Source organism: Saccopteryx leptura, chromosome 4, assembly GCF_036850995.1.
Source record: "Saccopteryx leptura isolate mSacLep1 chromosome 4, mSacLep1_pri_phased_curated, whole genome shotgun sequence".
NCBI classification, from domain to species: Eukaryota; Metazoa; Chordata; class Mammalia; order Chiroptera; family Emballonuridae; genus Saccopteryx; species Saccopteryx leptura.
Genome location: NC_089506.1, coordinates 104,899,550 through 104,919,120, shown reverse-complemented (window position 1 = coordinate 104,919,120; position 19,571 = coordinate 104,899,550). Strand labels below are relative to the sequence as shown.

Genomic DNA, 19,571 nt, shown 5'->3' with positions numbered 1-19,571 from the left:
ACACTCAAGCCAGTGACCCTGCACTCAAGCTGGTGAGCCGCACTCAAGCCAGAGACCTCAGGGTTTCGAACCAGGGTCCTTAGTGTCCCAAGCCAACACTCTATCCACTACACCATACACCACCGCCTGGTCAAGCTAAAAACACTTTTTGATTTTTTGAAATTCTTTTCCTTACCCTAGTATAAAATATTTTCAGAAACTCCCCTTTAACTAGTACTTGAAAGTGTTCGTACAGATATTATCCACTAAAAATAAAAATAAAGACTAAATATCAGAGTGTCAGCTTTCCTCTTATATGATTCTGCTGAAAAATCTTTATTAAAATTAGTGGTTAAAACAAAACAAAACAAAAGGCCTGACCAGGCAGTGGCACAGTAGATAGAGCATTGGACTGCAACATGGAGGATCCAAGTTGAAACCCTAGGGTCACTAGCTTGAGCACAGGCTCATCGGCTTGAACATGTGCTCACCAGCTTGAGTGTGGGGTTGCTGGCTTAAGCGTGGGATCCTAGACATGGATCATAGACATGACCCCATGGTTGCTGGCTTGAGCCCAAAGGTTGCTGGCTTGAAGCCCAAGGTCAATGGGTTAAGCAAGGGGTCACTCACTCTGCTGTAGCCCCCTGGTCAAGGCACATATGAGAAAGCAATCAATGAACAACTAAGGTGCCACAACAAAGAATTGATGCTTCTCATCTCTTTCCTTTCCTGTCTGTCCCTCTCTCTGTCCTCTCTCTCTCTCTGGCTGTCACAAAAAAAAGAAAGAAAATAAGAGCCCTGGCTGGTTGGCTCACGGGATACAGCCTCGGCCCAGCATTCAGTGTCATGGGTTTGATTTCCGGTTAGGGCACACATGAAAGGCGACCATCTGCTTCTCTTTCCCTCCCTCTCCCCCTTCTCTCTCTCTCTTCCCCTCTTGTAGCCAGTGGCTCGATTGGTTTGAATGATCCACCTCAGCTCCAGGCACTAAGGATAGCTTAGTTGATTCAAGCATTTACCCCAGACATGGGTTGCAGGGTGGATCCCAGATGGGGCACATGTGGGAGTCTGTATCTCTATCTTCTTCCTTCCTCTCATTTAAATAAAAAAGAAAAGGTCAGAAAGATTTAGCTTATTCTTATAAACGTTTTGCTAGATAAAGTTTAGAGCTGTTATACCTTTAAAAAACTGAACTGATATTGAAAGAAATACTTCTGACCCTTTTCCATACTCTATTTTAAAAGAAGTAATTCAGGAAAAATAATTTTCTGGTTTAAAACACTTTGGTAGACTTCAGTATAATAATAATATACAAAGACATCATAAGCTAAATTTTATCAAAAGACTTGATTATCTAAAGATATTAACAAATAAATAATCTATTAAAGGACTCATGAACCTTTGTCCTAAATAAAATACTAAAATTTACAACTTTTAATGCTTGTGGTAAGAAAAAATCTTTTTGATATAGTCTATCTACTCTTCTGTCAAATGATTAGAAAGAGTATTATCTCTTTCTGGGAGCAAAAGCATTCACAACATAAATACATTTAACTGATATACATACAGAACTGTACAGTCCTCTGGAAAGGAGTCTTTATATGATGTAGATGGCAATGAAATTGATTTGTTTTCCTGTTCATTCTCAGTCACAGACTTATGATCTACATGAAAAAAACACAAACACAAATAAAGTGTATATCAAGTTAAAAATCACTCACTATAATATCTAAATACTATCATTATTAATTAGATATATATGGAGCCCTTAAATCTGCAAACATATCAACAGATCATGATTGAGCCAAAAAGTTAGATGACAGTATTTTCAAAATAAGGGTGAAATAAAAGACTTAGAAGAGATTTCTAATGCAGAAACTCTAGTTTGGCCTGAACTTTGATTAAATTTTAATCAACCTTTAAGGTGAACATCAAGTATCCCTACTTCTGCTTGTATTTTATAAAAAAATAACATAACTTTTTTTTAGATTTTATTTGTTCATTTTAGAGAGGAGAGAGGCAGAGAGAAAGATTGAGTGAGAGAGAAAGGGGGAGGAGCAGGAAGCATCAACTCCCATTTGTGCCTTGACCAGACAAGCCCGGGTTTCTAACCGGCAACTGTGGTGTTCCAGGTCAACGCTTTACCCACTGCATCATCTCAGGCCAGGCAAAAGAGAACTTAACTTTTAAAAGGCTCTATAAAAAGGTCACAAAATGTAAAGTTTATGCATCTTTTCTTTTCTCATTGTTTTACCATTACCAATTTTATGGGGGCGAAGGGGTAGGATATATGGATACCTTTTTTTGTCTTTCTATTTGCCTTTTCATATTTCTCTTAGTCTCTCCTATATCTTTCTACATTTCGTTTTATCACTTCTGTTTCTTTCTCTACTCATATATTATGATAATATAGAAATAAGCTGTGTATTTAGTTTAAAAAATACAGATTTCCTGTTCTTATTATGAAAAATGGTATGTGGAATATTAGATATTTTTAGTTTAAAGACTTCTTTTAAAAAAATGATTTTTCCTATGCAATGATACACCTTGAGAAAAAATTATTTCTATCCTTCCCTTGGATTATTAGCTTGCCTTGGTCCTTTAGTGCAGACTAGTCTTATTAAGAAGAAATAATGTTTGCCTGACCAGGCGGTGGCACAGTGGATAGAGCATCAGGCTGGGATGCAGAGGACCCAGTTCGAGAACCCGAGGTCACCAGCCTGAGCGCGGGCTCATCTGGTTTGAGCAAAGCTCACAAGCTTGAGCCCAAGGTCTCTGGCCTGAGCAAAAAGTTACTCGGTCTGTTGTAGCCCCCTGGTCAAGGCACATATGAGAAAGCAATCAATGAACAACTAAAGTGCCACAACGAAAAATTGATGCTTCTCATCTCTCTCCGTTCCTGTCTGTCTGTCTCTATCTATCCCTCTCTCTGTCAAAAAAATAAATAAATAAATAAATAAATAATGTTTAATAAAATTTAAGTTATAATCCAAGGCCACTCTTTGGCTCATTAAAAACCAAGTATCACTCTTTAATTACCTAAGTAAAGAAAGAAGGTTTAGTCTGACTGGTGGTGGCTCAGTGGATAAAGTGTCAACCTGGGACACTGAGGTCCCAGACTCAAAACCCTGAGACCGCCGACCTGAGCATGAGCTTATCCAGCTTGAGTGCAAGCTCACCAGCTTGAGTGTGGGATCATAGACATGATCTCATGGTCTCTGGCTTGAGCCCAAAGGTCGCTGACTTGAAGCCCAAGAAAGCTGGCTTGAGCAAGGGGTCACTGGTTCAGCTGGAGCCCCTCTTCCCAGTCAAGGCACATATGAGAAGCAATCAATGAACAACAAAAGTGATACAACTACAAGTTTATGCTTCTCATCTCTCTCACTTCCTCTCTCTCTCTCAAAAAAAAAAAAACAAAACAGTTTAAAATCTCATAGCTGAATAGAATTATAACTGATTAAAAATAAATTAAATTTTACAAATGAAGACTTTCTAATTTTCCCAGCTAATTTCTTTGCATGAGTCATGTTAATCCATATTAACAAATATGAGTAAAATAAATGTATATAAGCATTATTAGAAATAAGATTTACTAGAAAAGATGGAGATTAAAAAAAATCATTAATTAACAGGAGAAAGAGAAAATAATTTCTCTCAGGAATACAGTATCCAAACCTTTGTATGGGGACACAGCAAGTATTTATAGCTTGTTAATATACAAGCAAGGTAAATAAAGGTAATTAGTGATTTGTGGAGTATAGGCCAGATCTGGAATGGCTGTTTTGACCTCAGTACCACATCCTTTTGTTTCTCCCAGTCTCAGTACTTTTTTAAATACTAATATGAAACTTTATTAGTAGAAAGTTAATTCTTGTATTTGCCAAAATGTCAATCACATAACTCCCAATTACTTACTTGTAAACATTGCACTAGCATTGGCAAACACATACTTTTATTTTAATAAGCTCATTACATTTTAGATAACTACATAAAATAGGAAATTATGATATTCAGCATCTCTGTATAGTAATAACCAAAATTACTTTAAAAGAACCAAAATAAAACCCAACTTACTTTTACTTAGTAGAAAATAGATTGTCTCAGAAAAAAAAAAAGAATTGCTTAGAATTAGTTTCTCTGACTACTTTCTGCATTTAAAAGCCGTTCTTCAAAACTAAGAAGATTCCAAGTGCTGATTCCAAGTGTTGGAATTCCAAGTGCAACTGAAGGATGCTGCGAGAAGCTGTTTGCTTACAGAATTTAATTTTAGAATTAAAGATATGTTAGCTATTGAAATGGAGATTTTTATTTTAAATTTTTTTTTAAAAGTATTTTATTAGTTTCAGAGAGAGGAAGGGAGAGAGAGAAAGAGAGGAAAAGGTAAAGAAATAAAGAGAAAAAGAAAGAGACAGAGAGAAATATCAATTTGTTTCCAGAGGTGCCCTGACTGGGGATTGAACTGGCAACCTTGATATCAGGATGATGTTCTAACCAACCAGGCTATCTGGCCAGGGGGAGATTACTTTGGAGTAACAAAATATTCTTTAAAATATATTGATGATGCTAGGCTATATTTTCAGAGATTTAAAACCTTAAGGCTCCAAATTATAGCTGTTAAAATTATTATAATTTATTGATAATATTTAGTAGTAATTAAAATCTAGTAACTGTACTTCCTCAACTTTAGCAAATCAGTGATAGACTAAGATTTATAGAATAGTGATTCTAATAAAGTAACTTTCAATTTTTTTTTAGTCCTGGTGTATTAGTTAATTTTATTAAAAATATTTTTTAATGTTTATTTTATTGACTTTAGAGAGAGAAAGGGAAAAAGCAGAAGAGAGACAGGAACATCTGTTCCTGTACGTGCAGACTGGGGATAGCACCGACAACCTCTGTGCCTTAGGACATGCTCTAACCAACCAAGCTATCTGGCCAGGGCCCTGGTATATTATTTTTGATTAATTCCTTCTAAAATAAATTTGTACAGAGTTTGTAAGACTGACAGTCTAATAACAATCTAGAAGTAAAAAACTTTTCTACCCACTTTGTAGTATTGGTCTTCACAGAAAGCTGGTTTATAGTGGTTTGGAGTCTTAAAATTGTTTGCCCCTCTTATACAAAAAGAGCTTTTCAGAAGAGCTACATTTGTTCATTCCTTCCCTAGAAGGCTTTGTAGGGTGTGCATTTCCTATCTCTGGGTGGGTAGGAATTTTAATTTAATAGGGAACCTGATTTAAATAATTTAAGAGTACAGGTCTTATATTTTATTGTAAATTATCTTTAGTTAGCCTGACACAATTAGGTGGACCTGCTTCAGATCAAGAAAATACCCAAGAATATTTTAGATTGGGATTAGAAATGTACATACCCTTTATCAATGCTGAAGTGTTACTTATTGTTGCTTCATTCACTAGAATCATTGCTTGGACGTATTCTGTTAAGGAAGGGAAAAAAGAATGAAAGCAATCAGCAGCAGCATCAACTTTATTCAAGGTGCCAGTTACTGTGCTAAACAATTTACAGACTTTATCACATTTAATCTTCACAACTCCTCTATCACCATAAGAGACAAAGAAATGGAAGTTTAGAAGTTAAGCCATTCAGCTAGGAAGTGGTAGTGGATTCAATTTCAAGTATATCTGATTCATGAAGGAATGGGAAAGATTACATATTTAAATGAAAAACAGTACTACTGGCCCTGGCCGGTTGGCTCAGTGGTAGAGCATCGGCCTGGCGTGCGGGGGACCCGGGTTCGATTCCCAGCCAGGGCACATAGGAGAAGCACCCATTTGCTTCTCCACCCCCCTCTTCCTCTCTGTCTCTCTCTTCCCCTCCCGCAGCCAAGGCTCCATTGGAGCAAAGATGGCCTGGGCGCTGGGGATGGCTCCTTGGCCTCTGCCCCAGGCGCTAGAGTGGCTCTGGTCTCGGCAGAGCGACGCCCCGGAGGGACAGAGCATCGCCCCCTGGTGGGCAGAGCGTCCACCCTGGTGGGTGTGCCGGGTGAATCCCGGTCGGGCGCATGCGGGAGTCTGTCTGTCTCTCCCTGTTTCCAGCTTCAGAAAAATACAAAAACAACAACAACAACAACAAAAAAACAGTACTACTGTTTTGGACAAGCACATAATAAAACTAATGTCTATAAAAACATTGAGAAAGTATCCAGAACAGTCTTAGGAAAAATAAACAATAGTCTTAGGGGAAATTTGCTTGAAACTCATATGTCCTAATGGAATTAGGAGGTTTTCACAGAAAAGTCTTATGTTCTACAATCAATCAGGGTTGAAGAAAACAACAACAACAAAAACCTTGGATAACTGAATTGCCTATGTAGAAAGCAAGTTTTACTTGCAGAAGACTAGTAAGGTAAATTCTGTTTAAAGCAGGCAAAATATAGTTATGTGTACTTTTGTATTTTAAAAAAACACTATTTGTCACTGAATGAATGGGTAATGAATAACTTTTTGTCATGTACCAATGTTGTACAATGAGCTGACACTACTTTTACAACATGACCCCAAAGAAGAAAAAAGGGGAAAAATGAAATGGGGAATAAAAGATAGCCTGAGATAAAAACAGGTAAGTTCAGCAGCTATTATTTAAAATGAGCATCTTCCCCACTTTACAAAATATCTATGGTATGGTAAAAGCAAGTTTTTATAGAAGCAGAGCACACATACAAAAATGCAAATGGAACTGATGTTAGGTTCTTAGAAAAGAAAGAAATTATTTGACCTTTAAAACAAACAATACTGGAAATAGAATTATACTGTATACCAATAAGTAATATTAAGCATTAAATGCACTGAAGGTTTTTACGGCTTCATACCTTTATTTGTGGCAGACCCATCTTTGATCTTTTGCTTCAGTGACTGCAGCACATTTTGCACTTGCTCAAATATCATGTCCACTTTTCCATCACCTTCCAGCTCCATCCAGAAAGTTTTTGCATCACCTAAATATAATTAGCCGGTAGCCTAAGATCTCAACAGAAATGAACCGTAATTTCCTCATGGCACAAGTCTGGTCTAAATAAAATCAAGTTTTAATTGGACTTTCATTATCTTTCAAGAAGAAGATTTTGGTCATTGTTTCTTAACAACAACAGAAAGAGACAAGGAATATGATCTAAGTATATTACTTATTTCTGCTAATTAAAAAAAATATATGTTTTGAAAACTTTAGTGACACTATTCCTTGACTGGATAACAAAAATGACTTCATTCTAGGACGGTAGTGGGCATTCATAAACACACATTCACTTTAAAACTTTTAGAAATATAACTTCCACTGAGTATTGAAGTGAATGGTTTCAGAATGAAACATCTCATCAACTGTCGGAAAAACTAAATGTCCAACAATAACGCTTTTTTAAAATGCTTTTTATATTAACTTTTAAATTACATGAAACAAAATGTTTCAAGTTTTTATATAGTTATACAGATGAGCAAAAAATTCATTTGCCCAGCAAACTAACACCTTACAAACTTCCCATAGAAATAATCCTTTCAAAGTTAGAAACAAAAATACATATAGACATGTATATAGAGGTTAGTAAACACATATATTTTCATGCTCTATCAGCAGAGGGCCTAAAGCAATGAAACCCCAGTAATAAGAAGTATACCTATTGCCCACATCTTGGTTTCTAATACCCTTCTCCAATATAAGGAACCACAGCTCATTCAAGAAATGGCTGATTCTAGGACTGGGACAGGAAATACATATGAGCCTGGGCATCATCTAATATCAGAAAATAAGAAAGTACTAAAAAGCAAAAACAAACAAAATGAAACAAAACCCACATACATTGATGGGAGTGTGTTTAGGGCAGTGGTCCCCAAACCCCGGGCTGCAGACCGGTACCGGTCCGTGGGCCATTTGGTACCGGTCCGCAGAGAAAGAATAAATAACTTACATTATTTCTGTTTTATTTATATTTAAGTCTGAACGATATTTTATTTTTAAAAAATGACCAGATTCCCTCTGTTACATCCATCTAAGACTCACTCTGGACGCTTGTCTCAGTCACGTGATACATTTATCCGTCCTACCCTAAAGGCTGGTCCGTGAAAATATTTTCTGACATTAAACCGGTCCGTGGCCCAAAAAAGGTTGGGGACCACTGGTTTAGGGGACAAAAAGCCAATGGAAAGAGCTCCCAATGGCCAATCCTGGGAGCATTTGAGAAACAAAACAAAAAAGTACTAGATTATAACCCAAAGTATTAAATAAATATCCATTACTCCAAACTGATAGAAATAAATGATTGAATAAATATACAGATGAGGGAAACAAGACAAATCTCTCCTGTAGAATTCCAACTAATTAATGTAGATATTGTGTTCTGAAGAAGGGGAGCATAAATCCCATGGCTTAAGTATGGGCTGCACATAGTGATTTCCTGTCAAAGAGTACAGTAAGGAAAAGGAGATTAAAAAAAAAAAGTCACTTACAGTGAAGAAATCAGCTAATACTGTCAGCCAGGTGATTGAACTCAGTATCAACAAGTGAGAAATCATGTTGATAAATATACCCTTGATATGATGTGGTAAAATGGCACTTGACTTCTCATAACCCTATAACCCCAGTATAATCATGAGAAAAAAATAAGTCAGTAATGCCAGTAAGAGGGCCATCCTAAAAAATACCGAGATACAAATCCTACAAAATTAAAAACAAAGAAAGTCTGAGAAACTGTCATATCCAAGAGGACCCTAAGGACACATGGAAAGTTAATGTAATGTGGTATCCTGGATAGGATCTTGGAACAGAACAAGAGATCAGGTAAAAATCTAAGGTAACAGGAAGAAACCACAGACTTTAGTTAATAATAATGTGTCAATTTTGGTTCATTGATTGTAACAAATATACCAGCCAAATGTAAGATGTTAATCATAGGTAAACTGAGTGCAGGGAATATGGGAACTCTGTACTATTTCTGTTAACTCTAAATGTTTTCTAAAAAAATTAACATAAAAAAGTACCTTAAAGTACTGGTTAGCATTACATATAAATAATTACAAAGACAGTTTAAATTGTTGGCTACATCAAAATAAACCCTTACTTCCTTCTAATTCAGAAAAGTCATTTGCAATGAAACACCTTGAAAATTCCACAATTCAGCTTCATTAAGTAGTCTACATACTATTAAACAAAGTTTAACAATAGTTTTTCAACCTACCATTTTTTTCTCCCATCTTTTGTCGTTGTTTATAAATAAAACTCTTCAAAATTAACTTTATCAAAGGCCTGAATAACATTGATTGGAATATAACTGGAATCCAAATGTGATCTCTATGAAATTTGCAATCCTCAGAGAAAATACATCATTATACCATTCAAAACTCAGTATTCTTTGATACTTGAATGTTCAAATAGAAATTGTGGTTGAAGAAACTTTGAGAAATGACACGTCCACGAATCTTCATCAGTTAAATATTTATAGTTGTATCAGATCACTGACAATATCTTTATAAAAATAAAAACCAACTCCATCTTTTGGTCCATAAATGCATGAAACATTCTGTAAAGAAAACAATAAAGAATGGTGCATATTTGTAAAGAATAAAATATATAAGAAAGACAAAATTGCTGTATAACAGGTCTCTTAAAACATTAACTACTATGAAAAAAGTATGTATTAACTGGAAAAGTGAGTAAAATATCAAAAGTAGGAAAATTAAAGAGAAATTAAGAATCACCCATATTTAATATATTTTTAATTAATATAACCTGGCCTGACCTGTGGTGGCACAATGGATCAAGTGCCTACCTGGAATGCTGAGGTCACCTGTTCGAGGCCTTGGGCTTGCCTGGTCAAGGCACATATGAGATTTGATGCTTCCTGCTCCTCCCTCCTTCTCTCTCTCTTTCTCTCCTCTCTAAAATGAATAAACTTTAAAAATCTTTAAAATATTAACATAAACCATCTCCACTTTATAAGTACTTTATAAAAACTTTTAAAATAGATATAATAATGCTAACTATCTCATAGGGTTGCAGTGATGACTTAATTATTTACACCAATCCCTGGTACATACAAAGCACTCAATAAATGCCAGCAATAACTTTTTTTTCAATAAATATACTTTTGAAACAAGAATTGGATTTTAGTATACATAACTTTTTATAATCTCTCACTGATAACATATGCATTTTCCCCTGGTCATTAATTTTTCTATATTATGACTTTTAAGTGATTGTAAATGTACTTTTGGTCAATAATACATATATTAAAATACACTAATGAGCCTGACCAGGCAGGGGTGCAGTGTATAGTGTCGAACTGGGACACTTTATAATAAGAGCAGAGGACCCAGGTTCGAAACCCTGAGGTCACTAGCTTGAAAGCAGGCTCATTTCGTTTGAGCAAGGCTCACCAGCTTGAGCCCAAAGTCGCTGGCTTGAGCAAGGGGTCACTCGGTCTGCTGTAGCCCCCTAGTCAAGGCACATATGAGAGAGCAATAAGTGACCAACTAAGGTGCTGCAAGGAAGAACTGATGCTTCTCATCTCTCTTCCTTTCTGTCTGTCTGTCCCTATCTGTCCCTCTCTCTGTCTCTGTCACACACACATAAAAATACACTAATGATTTTAATAATTAAAATTTAATAAATTAGTTCTGTAAACAACCTCTACATTGAACATTTACATTGTTTCTATTTTTTCAGTAATAATAAATGCAGGAATATGCTTTATGCATATCTACGTTCATTTCCTTCAGATATACACCTAAAGGTGGAACTAATAAGTCAAAAAGAGATAGAAAATTCTCAGTCTCAAGATATTAGTCAACAAATGATAATTCTCTCACTCCCAAACTCACAGATATATTAGAATAGTTTTTTTAAATTAAAATATGCATATAATCATGCCGAGAACAAAAAGGGAATTCTCTATGGACCAAGTCTGTGACACCTCTCTGGAGAAAGAAAACAGAAGAGAAGGTGTAGAGATAATGCCAACCACCATCATAACATGGCAGACAGAAGAGAAATCCTCTCAGGGGAGATGAGATGCACAATAGAATCATCAAACACCTGAGGAAAGCTAGACCATGAAAGAGACTTAACCAGCTCACAGACTTAAATTCAAGAGGAAAATTAACAGAGCATCCTGAAAAGAATTTTAAAACAAATATTATCATATTTAATAACGTCAAAGAGCAAAAGAAGGAAACTTCATCCATAAAAATAACATATAATTTTGAAAAATAACCAATTATATATCTTGAATATAAAATCAGTTGCTGAATAATTAAGAGATGACTGAATAATAGCATGAACTCAGATGAAAAGCCATTTAGTAAGCTTGAAGAATGAGTTTAGTAATTCACTTAAAACACAGAGCAAAGAAATAATAAGAGGAACAACAAAGAAAATGAAGAGGTAATAAAGACTAATAATTTCTCAGTATTAGAAAACACATTAACCCAGTAAGGGTCCATTGAGTACCAAGCAGAATAAAAAAAATTTTATTTGACAGAGAGGGATAGACAGACAGGAAGGGAGAGAGATGAGAAGCATCGATTCTTCATTGCAGCTCCTTAAGTTGTTCATTGATTGCTTTCTTCATATGTGCCTTGATGGGGGGGGGGGGTACAGCAGAGCGAATGACTCCTTACTCAAGCCAGCGACCTTTGGGTTCAAGCCAGTGATCATGGTGCTATGTCTATGATCCCACACTCAAACCAACAACCAGGCGCTCAAGCTGGTTAGCCCACGCTTAAGCCAGTGGAACCCATGCTTAGGCCGGTGATCTCAGGTTTTGAACCTGGGTCCTCTGTGTCCCAGTCCATGCTCTATCCACTGAGCCACTATCTGGTCAGGCAGGATAAAATTCTTAATACACACCACTAAACAAACTATAAATAGACTTCAGAATATAAAGGATAAAGACAAAGTCTTAGAAACTTCCAGAAAAATCTAGATTATCTGAAAGGAAAGTGTATCATACTGGTAATCAGACTTCTCATCAGAAATGCCAGATGTTAAAGAAAAATAAGTCTGAACGCAGAATTCTATTTCAGCTAAGCTATCTTTCAATAGTGAGATAAAAAAAGAAGACTCTTAGAGACATTCAAAGAGCCACTCAGAGACTCTCTGAAAGAAATAAGGATGTACTGTATTTCAAGAACAAAAACTAACCTAGAAGGAAGTACTTAAGTACCAGAGCAATAGTGAGCCAATGAGTAAAACTCATTAATGATAAACACAAATTAAAAATGGATGCTGCCTGACCTGTGGTGGCTCAGTGGATAAAGCATCGACCTGGAAATGCTGAGGTCACCGGTTCGAAACCCTGGGCTTGCCTGGTCAAGGCACATATGGGAGTTGATGCTTCCAGCTCCTCCCCCCCTGTCTTTCTCTCCTCTCTCTCTGTCTCTCTAAAATGAATAAAAATTAAAAAAAAAAAAAAAAAATGGATGCTAATACCAAATGAAACAAAAATGCTAGAAGATAGAACCATGGAAAATTATATTCATTTTGGAGGGGTGATGTAAAGAGGTTGTTGCAAGATAAGAAAAAGTAAAGTCAAATCAAGCTAAGTTATTCATAAGGAGGATACTGATATTAATTAAATTTAGACTTTGTTAGAAAAAAATTTTTTTTTGTTAGAAAAAAATTTAAAACTGTCTTGATAATGTAAATCTATTAAAAACTAACAAGGTACAAAAAAGAAAACTTGGGGTTGACCTCAATTCAAAAAGAGAAATGGAATAAGACATAAAAGATATGAAAAGCATGGTAAATAAGATAACAAGAAAAAGACCAAATATGTTAATAACCACACAAAAAAGGTCAATGTGTTAATCATACTGTTAAAGAACAGCCTAGCTCAGTTGGTGGGAGCATTCCTTCCTACCCCATATGCCAAGGTTGCAGTTTCAGCACCAGTCAGGGCACATACAGGAATCAACCAATGAGTGAATAGTGGGTGTAGCAACAGGTCAATGTTTCTCTCTCCCTCCCTCCCTACTTCCTCTCTCTAAAAAAATCAATCAATGAAAATTGTTTTTAAAGAAAGACAAACTCTCAGATTGGATTCCAAGCAAAAACCTAGCTGACATTTCTAAATAAAAAGACCCACTTGCCTGACCAGGCGGTGGCGCAGTGGATACAGTGTCGGACTGGGATGCGGAAGGACCCAGGTTCGAGACCCCGAGGTCACCAGCTTGAGCGCGGGCTCATCTGGTTTGAGCAAAAGCTCACACTAGCTTGGACCCAAGGTTGCTGGCTCGAGCAAGGGGTTACTTGGTCTACTGAAGGCCCACAGTCAAGGCACATATGAGAAAGCAATCAATGAACAACTAAGGTGTCGCAATGTGCAACGAAAAACTGATGATTGATGCTTCTCATCTCATCTCTGTTCCTGTCTGTCCCTGTCTATCCCTCTCTCTGACTCTCTGTAAAAAAAATAAAATTTAAAAAAAAAAGACCCACTTAAATCATACAAAATATCACTGAAAAGTTGAGTGAAGGGATGTAAAACAAAAACAACCTAGCATATACAAGAAATAGACATATGAAAATCAATAAAACATAAATATTTTACATTGACAGAAAAACTTACCATGACTATCTAATTGAAGTTACTGACTTAATACCAAGTAGGCTCAAGAAGTAAAAATCCCAATTAGAGAAATATGTATAAATTTTTTTTTTTTTTTTTTGCATTTTTCTGAAGTGGAAACAGGGAGAGACAGTCAGACAGACTCCCGCATGCGCCCGACCGGGATCCACCCGGCACGCCCACCAGGGGCGATGCTCTGTCCACCAGGGGGCGATGCTCTGCCCATCCTGGGCGTCGCCATGTTGCGACCAGAGCCACTCTAGCGCCTAGGGCAGAGGCCACAGAGCCATCCCCAGCGCCCGGGCCATCTTTGCTCCAATGGAGCCTCGGCTGCGGGAGGGGAAGAGAGAGACAGAGAGGAAGGCGCGGCGGAGGGGTGGAGAAGCAAATGGGCGCTTCTCCTATGTGCCCTGGCCGGGAATCGAACCCGGGTCCTCCGCACGCTAGGCCGACGCTCTACCGCTGAGCCAACCGGCCAGGGCAAATTTTTTTTTTTTTAAAGAACAGGTAAAGATCTTACCAGAACTGCAAGCAATACATCCCACCCCTCACTCCCAGTATTCCATGTCCATAAAGTTTTACAGATGAATTCTACAAAACTTTCAAGGAACACATAATTTCTATAGTGGAACTAAAGTTCCAGAGCAGGAAATATATGGGAAGCTACTGAACTTTTTTTTGTTCTGAGATTATTATAACCTTAACATTTTAAAAAAGAAACTCAAAGCCAAAAGCAATTACAGGTATAGAAGCAAAAATAGTAAGTAAAAGCATGCATCAGTAAACCAAAAGTGCACCTATTACTAATGCAGGGTTTGTCCCAGGAATACCCCAATAGTTTAACATAAAGTTTCTCAATGTAAAATTTTATAATAACATAAATGGAGGAAACCTATCATCCCAGATGCAGAAACAAAAAAATTCAATGAAAGTCAACAACTATTGGAAAGAGGAAAGAAGAGGGCAAACTCTTAGTGAATTAGTAATAGAAGAGAAATCTCTAACCTGGTAACGACTATCTACTAAAACCTAGCAGCAAGCATGCTCAATGATGAGACGTTAGAAGCATTTTCATTAAAGTCAGGCACAGGATGGGGACACTTTGCCATCAATGCTCTTATTCAATATTATACTGGAAGTCTTAGAGAAAGGCAGAGAAATAAAAAGAGACCTAAAGATTGTAAAGAGAAAAATCTGTAAAATAAATAAACAAAAACAAAGTAAAAAGCCAAGCAAAGAGTTGGAAGAAACTGTAACATACTGAAATAGTAACAAGAAAAGGACAGAGCCATTAGAAAGTGAAGAGTCTGACCAGGTGGTGGCACAGGAAATAGAGCACCATACTGGGATGCAGAGGACCCAGGCCCGAAACCCTGAGGTCGCCAGCTTGAGCGTGGGCTCACCAGCTCGAGTGCGTGGTCACCGGCTTGAGCCCAAGGTCTCTGGCTTGAGCAAGGGGCACTTGCTCTGCTGTAGCCCCTGGGGTCAAGGCACATATAAGAATGCAATATAAGAAAACCTAAGGAGCTGCAATGAAGAATTGATGCTTCTCATCTCTCTCCCTTCCTGTCTGTCCTTATCTCTGACTCTCTCTCTGTCTCTGTCAAGAAAAGAAACTGAAGAAATTTTTTAAGATTATCCAAGATACACAGTATTCAGTACACATAAAGAATTCCTTCAATCATTAAGAAAAAGATGACTAAGTAGAAAATGGGTACTTTAAAAAGAAATTATACATAAATTGTAAATTGGTAGTTATGGATACTATAACTTTACTAGTAATCAGAAAATGAAATCTTTAAAAAATTGACTATCATTTTCATCCGTCAGATGGGCAAAAAGTAAGATAATATCTCAGGTTAGTTTAGATCAGTGATTTTCAAACCTTTACATCTCATGGCATACATACACTAATTACTGAAATTCTGCAGCATGCCAGAAAATATATATGTCCCAGTACAGCCCAAGCTCTATGTCATCAGGCATCCCTGATTGGACTTCCCTGCACAGTGAGACACTCTTGCTCATCAGCAGGCTGGCAGCCTCTTCAAGACTACTGTTGAGGCGACTATGAGGATGCTACTTATCAGTGCTGAGACCAACTGCCACCAGAGGAAAGACATGACCTACACACAAGTTAGTTGCAAGAATCACACAGGCAGTTTATTACTCACTAATCCTTTTGGCGTGCCTGGGTACAGCTTAAGGGGGCCCCATCAGCGTGCTCCTCTCTGCTGTCCTTGGTCAGAGCGGTGTGGAGACAGTCCACCTCAACGTTGGGAGTCTGGGTGACCACTACTGCAGCAGGGGGAGTGGGGGGTGGGAGTGTGTTTAAATGCCTTCTAACAAGTGTCAATCTACGGGATTATCACCTCAAACCACTTTTTTGTGAGTTCCTTGCAGGGAGCCCTTTTTATGTTAATCTACTGAAATGTTACATCAAGACATTTTTAAAATGTTCCTAGGGAAGCCTCCTGTCTACATCAACCCACAGAGTTATGACAAGCCACTTCTTATCTATATGTAACTTCACACACACACTACCTGAGCCCTGGGCGAAAGGCAGAGTCTGTTTATTGTATCTGGACATGCTATATTAAATCCTTTCCAGATGGCATAACTTTATTTAATTTCTTTAATTGCTTTTAATATTATATCCTAATTATTTTTATATATCTTCCAAATTTTTGTATATTTATATATATTTATACTATAACATATTACTGCAACAATCTATTTTGCAATCTGACAAAAAAAGAGGTATATCGCATTTTTCGCTCCATAAGATGCACCTGACCATAAGACCATAACACCTAGGGTTTTAACGAGGAAAATAAGAAAAAAAATATTCTGAACCAAATGATGTGTTAAAATACTTAATAAAATACCATATTTTTTGCTCCATGAGACGCACGTTTCCCCCCCAAACATGGATGGGAAAATGCCTGTGCGTCTTATGGAGCAAAAAATACGGTAATTCTGATTCATTCACAGGACATGGCTATTACTATGTTGGCTATTGTCATTTTTTTAAATTTGACAGACTAAAGGGAAAGTCAGTGCCCTTGACTAAATAGCAAGTACTGTATGTTTCAAAATTTTTTGTGGCACATCTGTTGAAAATCGCTGGTCTAGATTATAGGGAAACTGAACTCTCATAAACTACTTGTGAGATGTGTAATCAGTAGATACATTTTCAAGGCGAATTTGGCAAGACCTTTTGAAAATTAACTGAAAACCAAGCAATTCCATCTTTAGGTCTATATCTTGAGAAAAAGCAAATGTGCACAAGAAAACACATACAAGAGTTTCCCTGTAGCATTGCTTGTAAGGTGAAGAATTGGAAACAAACTCAAGTCCATCAAAAGGAGTATGGCAAATAAAATGTGTTATACAGAACACACACTAACCAGCAGCCGTAAATGAAATTAGCCATAAATAACATGTAATCACTGCAAAAACAGTCAAGAGTCATAGAATTATATAGTATGATGCTATTTCCCTTTTTAAACATTACAAATGCATATATGTACCAATTGAGAATACATAGATATAAAAAAGGACTTGAAGACTCTGCACTAGTATTTGTTGGGGGTTGGGGATAGAGAGAAAATTCAGGGACTATGGATTGCTCTCTTTATCTGTAAAGTTCTAAGTTTGTACAAGAAAATGTAAAACTGTATTTTATTTAAAAGTATGTTTTCAAAAAGGGATTGTCCATTTTAAAACTCCCTGGAGCATATTGTCAAACTGCTTTCCAGAATGTTCTACCAATTTATACTTCCACCTACAGCATATAAGCACACTCAATAATAGCTTCTTTTCTAAAAAAGCTTTCACCAGTTTTCCTCACTTCTAAAAACTTAAAAATAATTGAACTCAATAAAAGTAAAACATGTTCACTGGAGAAAATTTGCAGAATATAGTAAAATATAAATAAGAAATTTAAATAGCTCATAATTTAATCAAGCTGAGACAACCAGTATTAACATTTTGGAGTGTAATGGGGATTTAAACATTTGTTCGCATTTTCCCCCTTCTCACTTTTTCATTTTTGCAGAAAAGTACTGTTTCACTTCAGTGTATGGTTCCTTTTTCATTTTTAAAAATAGGGTCTTATGAAACCGATCATATCCTTCCGCTTCTTATATTTTAACTATAACAGTAATATAACATATTGAGCAAAAATCACGTGTCATGTGCACTTCTAAATACTTCTTATTCTGCGTAATAATCAGTAGCAGAAACCAAATGTAAGAAACCAGGAAGTGTGGTTTCACAGTTCATGGTTTTTGTTTTTTGGTTTCTTCTTTTTGTTTTAGCGAGAGGGAGGAAGAGGAGAGAGAGTGACAGGAAGGGTGAGAGATGAGAAGTATCAACTCATGGTTGCGTCAGAGCCCATGGGATTTTTTTGTTGCTGCTTGTCTACCGCCTATTTTTCTTCGCCTCATTCATTAATATATACAGAACTCATTGCAGGTTTCCACATGCTAAAGAGCACAGTTAATTTGAACACCGTTCCTTATGTTAAGGACTCACTGGGTACTTACTTACTGGGTTGTGGTTAACGAGTCGGATGCTCCTGGGATCTGATCTCAACTCCGTGATCTCTGATAAATGATTTCACTTACATAGGGCTTATGTAATCTTACCTGTGAAATGGGTCAGTGGTTAAACCTTCAAGTTCTGCTTCTGGATTTTATACTGCAGTCCATTTCCCGCAGCCCCTTTTACAGACTCGGGTTCCCAGCTGCTTAGGAATCGCCTCACAGTAAGGTGTTCCCCACGAGACAGTGACGGAAACGGGGGTTGAGAACTCAGTGCGCCTGCAGTCCCTTCTTCAACCCGGGACTGCACGTGGGTGAAAGAGGGAGGTTACAAGGGCTGCGCCGCGTCCGAGATTCCGGGCCGAAGGACCTGAGGGCCACGCACGACCGTGCCTCAGCCACACTGGCTCCACTGCGTTCTCCTTGCCGCGCTCCAGACCTGAGGCTGCACTGCGCCCTCTCCGTTGGCGAGGCTGCGTTCACCAGCGGGTCGGGACCCACTCTGACTCTACTCCACCAAGACCCCACGGCCCGTGGTGACCCCTGGCCGGGAAGTACTTCACCATTTACGAGATCTCGCCTCAACTAGAGGGAGGACCGCCAAAGCTGTAACATCCAGGCCTCCCAAAGGCGAACGTAAATGGGAGGAGTCGGGCACCGACCGGCCGCGTGCCAATTGGCCGCACACCCACTGTGTCCACGCCTCATACCTCCGCGCGCGTACCGTCGGCAACACCGCGGAGCCAGAGCGCGCCGCCTCCCGATTTGCTGACAGCGATCTCGAGTTGTCTCGCGCGCTCTCGCTGGGCCAATGGGGATACCCGCAGAACAGAGGCCGGCTTCGCTGGAGTGGTGGCGCTGCTGTTTCCTCCGGTAGGTGTTTGACTGCCATCTTGTGTGTGGCTGAGACTGGGCTTCTTGTCGATTGCGAGCTTACTTAGCGGCTCAAGGTGTAGAGGGGTCCCGAGGGAGCAGTGGAGGGAGAAGGGGTTTGAGAGAGTAGACCTGGCGCCTTCTCACTTCCTCGAGAGGGAAAGGTCTCCCTGGCCTGATTCCTGGCCTGATTCTCAGCCCCGGGTGGAGAAAGAGCGGTGAATGGCTTCTCTTTGTTCGTCATTGTGAGGGCTCCGAGGGGGCTGTGTGATGCCTTAAAATAGATTCCTTGAATTCCAGCGAGTGATTCTAGTCATATTTGTCTCGAAAAGATCCTGCCCACCAGCCTTTACTAACACAGGACGTTGGCGGATGGACTTCTGGTTCAGGAAGGAACACGGCTGGTAATTCATGAAAGGGGGAGAGGAAATGGCTCACCATTATGCTTAGGTTCGCAAGTGGCCAGAGCGCGGGGGAGTGATTGCCCTTCCCGGCAGTCATCCTCTGACTAGGGCGTCCCGTGGGCGGTAGGCTCGGATTCTGCGTTTGGGCAGTTTTGTTCATTAGTGTGCAGAGAAGTCTTTTTTTTTTTTTTTTTT

At 38.3% G+C, this 19,571-nt stretch overlaps 2 protein-coding genes across 11 annotated transcripts in view; one reads left to right on the top strand and one right to left on the bottom strand.

The window, feature by feature from the left end:
* Positions 1 to 18,750, bottom strand: part of SETDB2 (SET domain bifurcated histone lysine methyltransferase 2) — a 110,349-nt gene extending 91,599 nt beyond the window's left edge. For 2 of the 7 annotated variants that reach the window (XM_066380900.1, XM_066380899.1), the window contains exons 1-5: positions 18,205 to 18,749; positions 9,164 to 9,505; positions 6,809 to 6,934; positions 5,351 to 5,416; positions 1,547 to 1,643 (exon numbers count right to left, since the gene is read on the bottom strand). In XM_066380900.1, the coding sequence (XP_066236997.1) occupies positions 1,547 to 1,643; positions 5,351 to 5,416; positions 6,809 to 6,934; positions 9,164 to 9,242 (368 nt within the window). In that variant the 5' untranslated portion in view covers positions 9,243 to 9,505; positions 18,205 to 18,749. Of the gene's footprint in view, positions 1 to 1,546; positions 1,644 to 5,350; positions 5,417 to 6,808; positions 6,964 to 9,163; positions 9,506 to 9,754; positions 9,851 to 18,204 lie in introns of those variants that run through there. The other 5 variants (XM_066380902.1, XM_066380897.1, XM_066380903.1 and 2 more) reach the window with 5 other exon arrangements.
* An 87-nt stretch (positions 18,751 to 18,837) lies between these two features.
* CAB39L (calcium binding protein 39 like) overlaps positions 18,838 to 19,571 on the top strand; it is a 112,506-nt gene continuing 111,772 nt past the window's right edge. The window contains exon 1 of one of the 4 annotated variants that reach the window (XM_066380908.1): positions 18,838 to 18,972. The gene's annotated coding sequence lies outside the window, so the exon portion shown is untranslated. The other 3 variants (XM_066380904.1, XM_066380907.1, XM_066380905.1) reach the window with 3 other exon arrangements.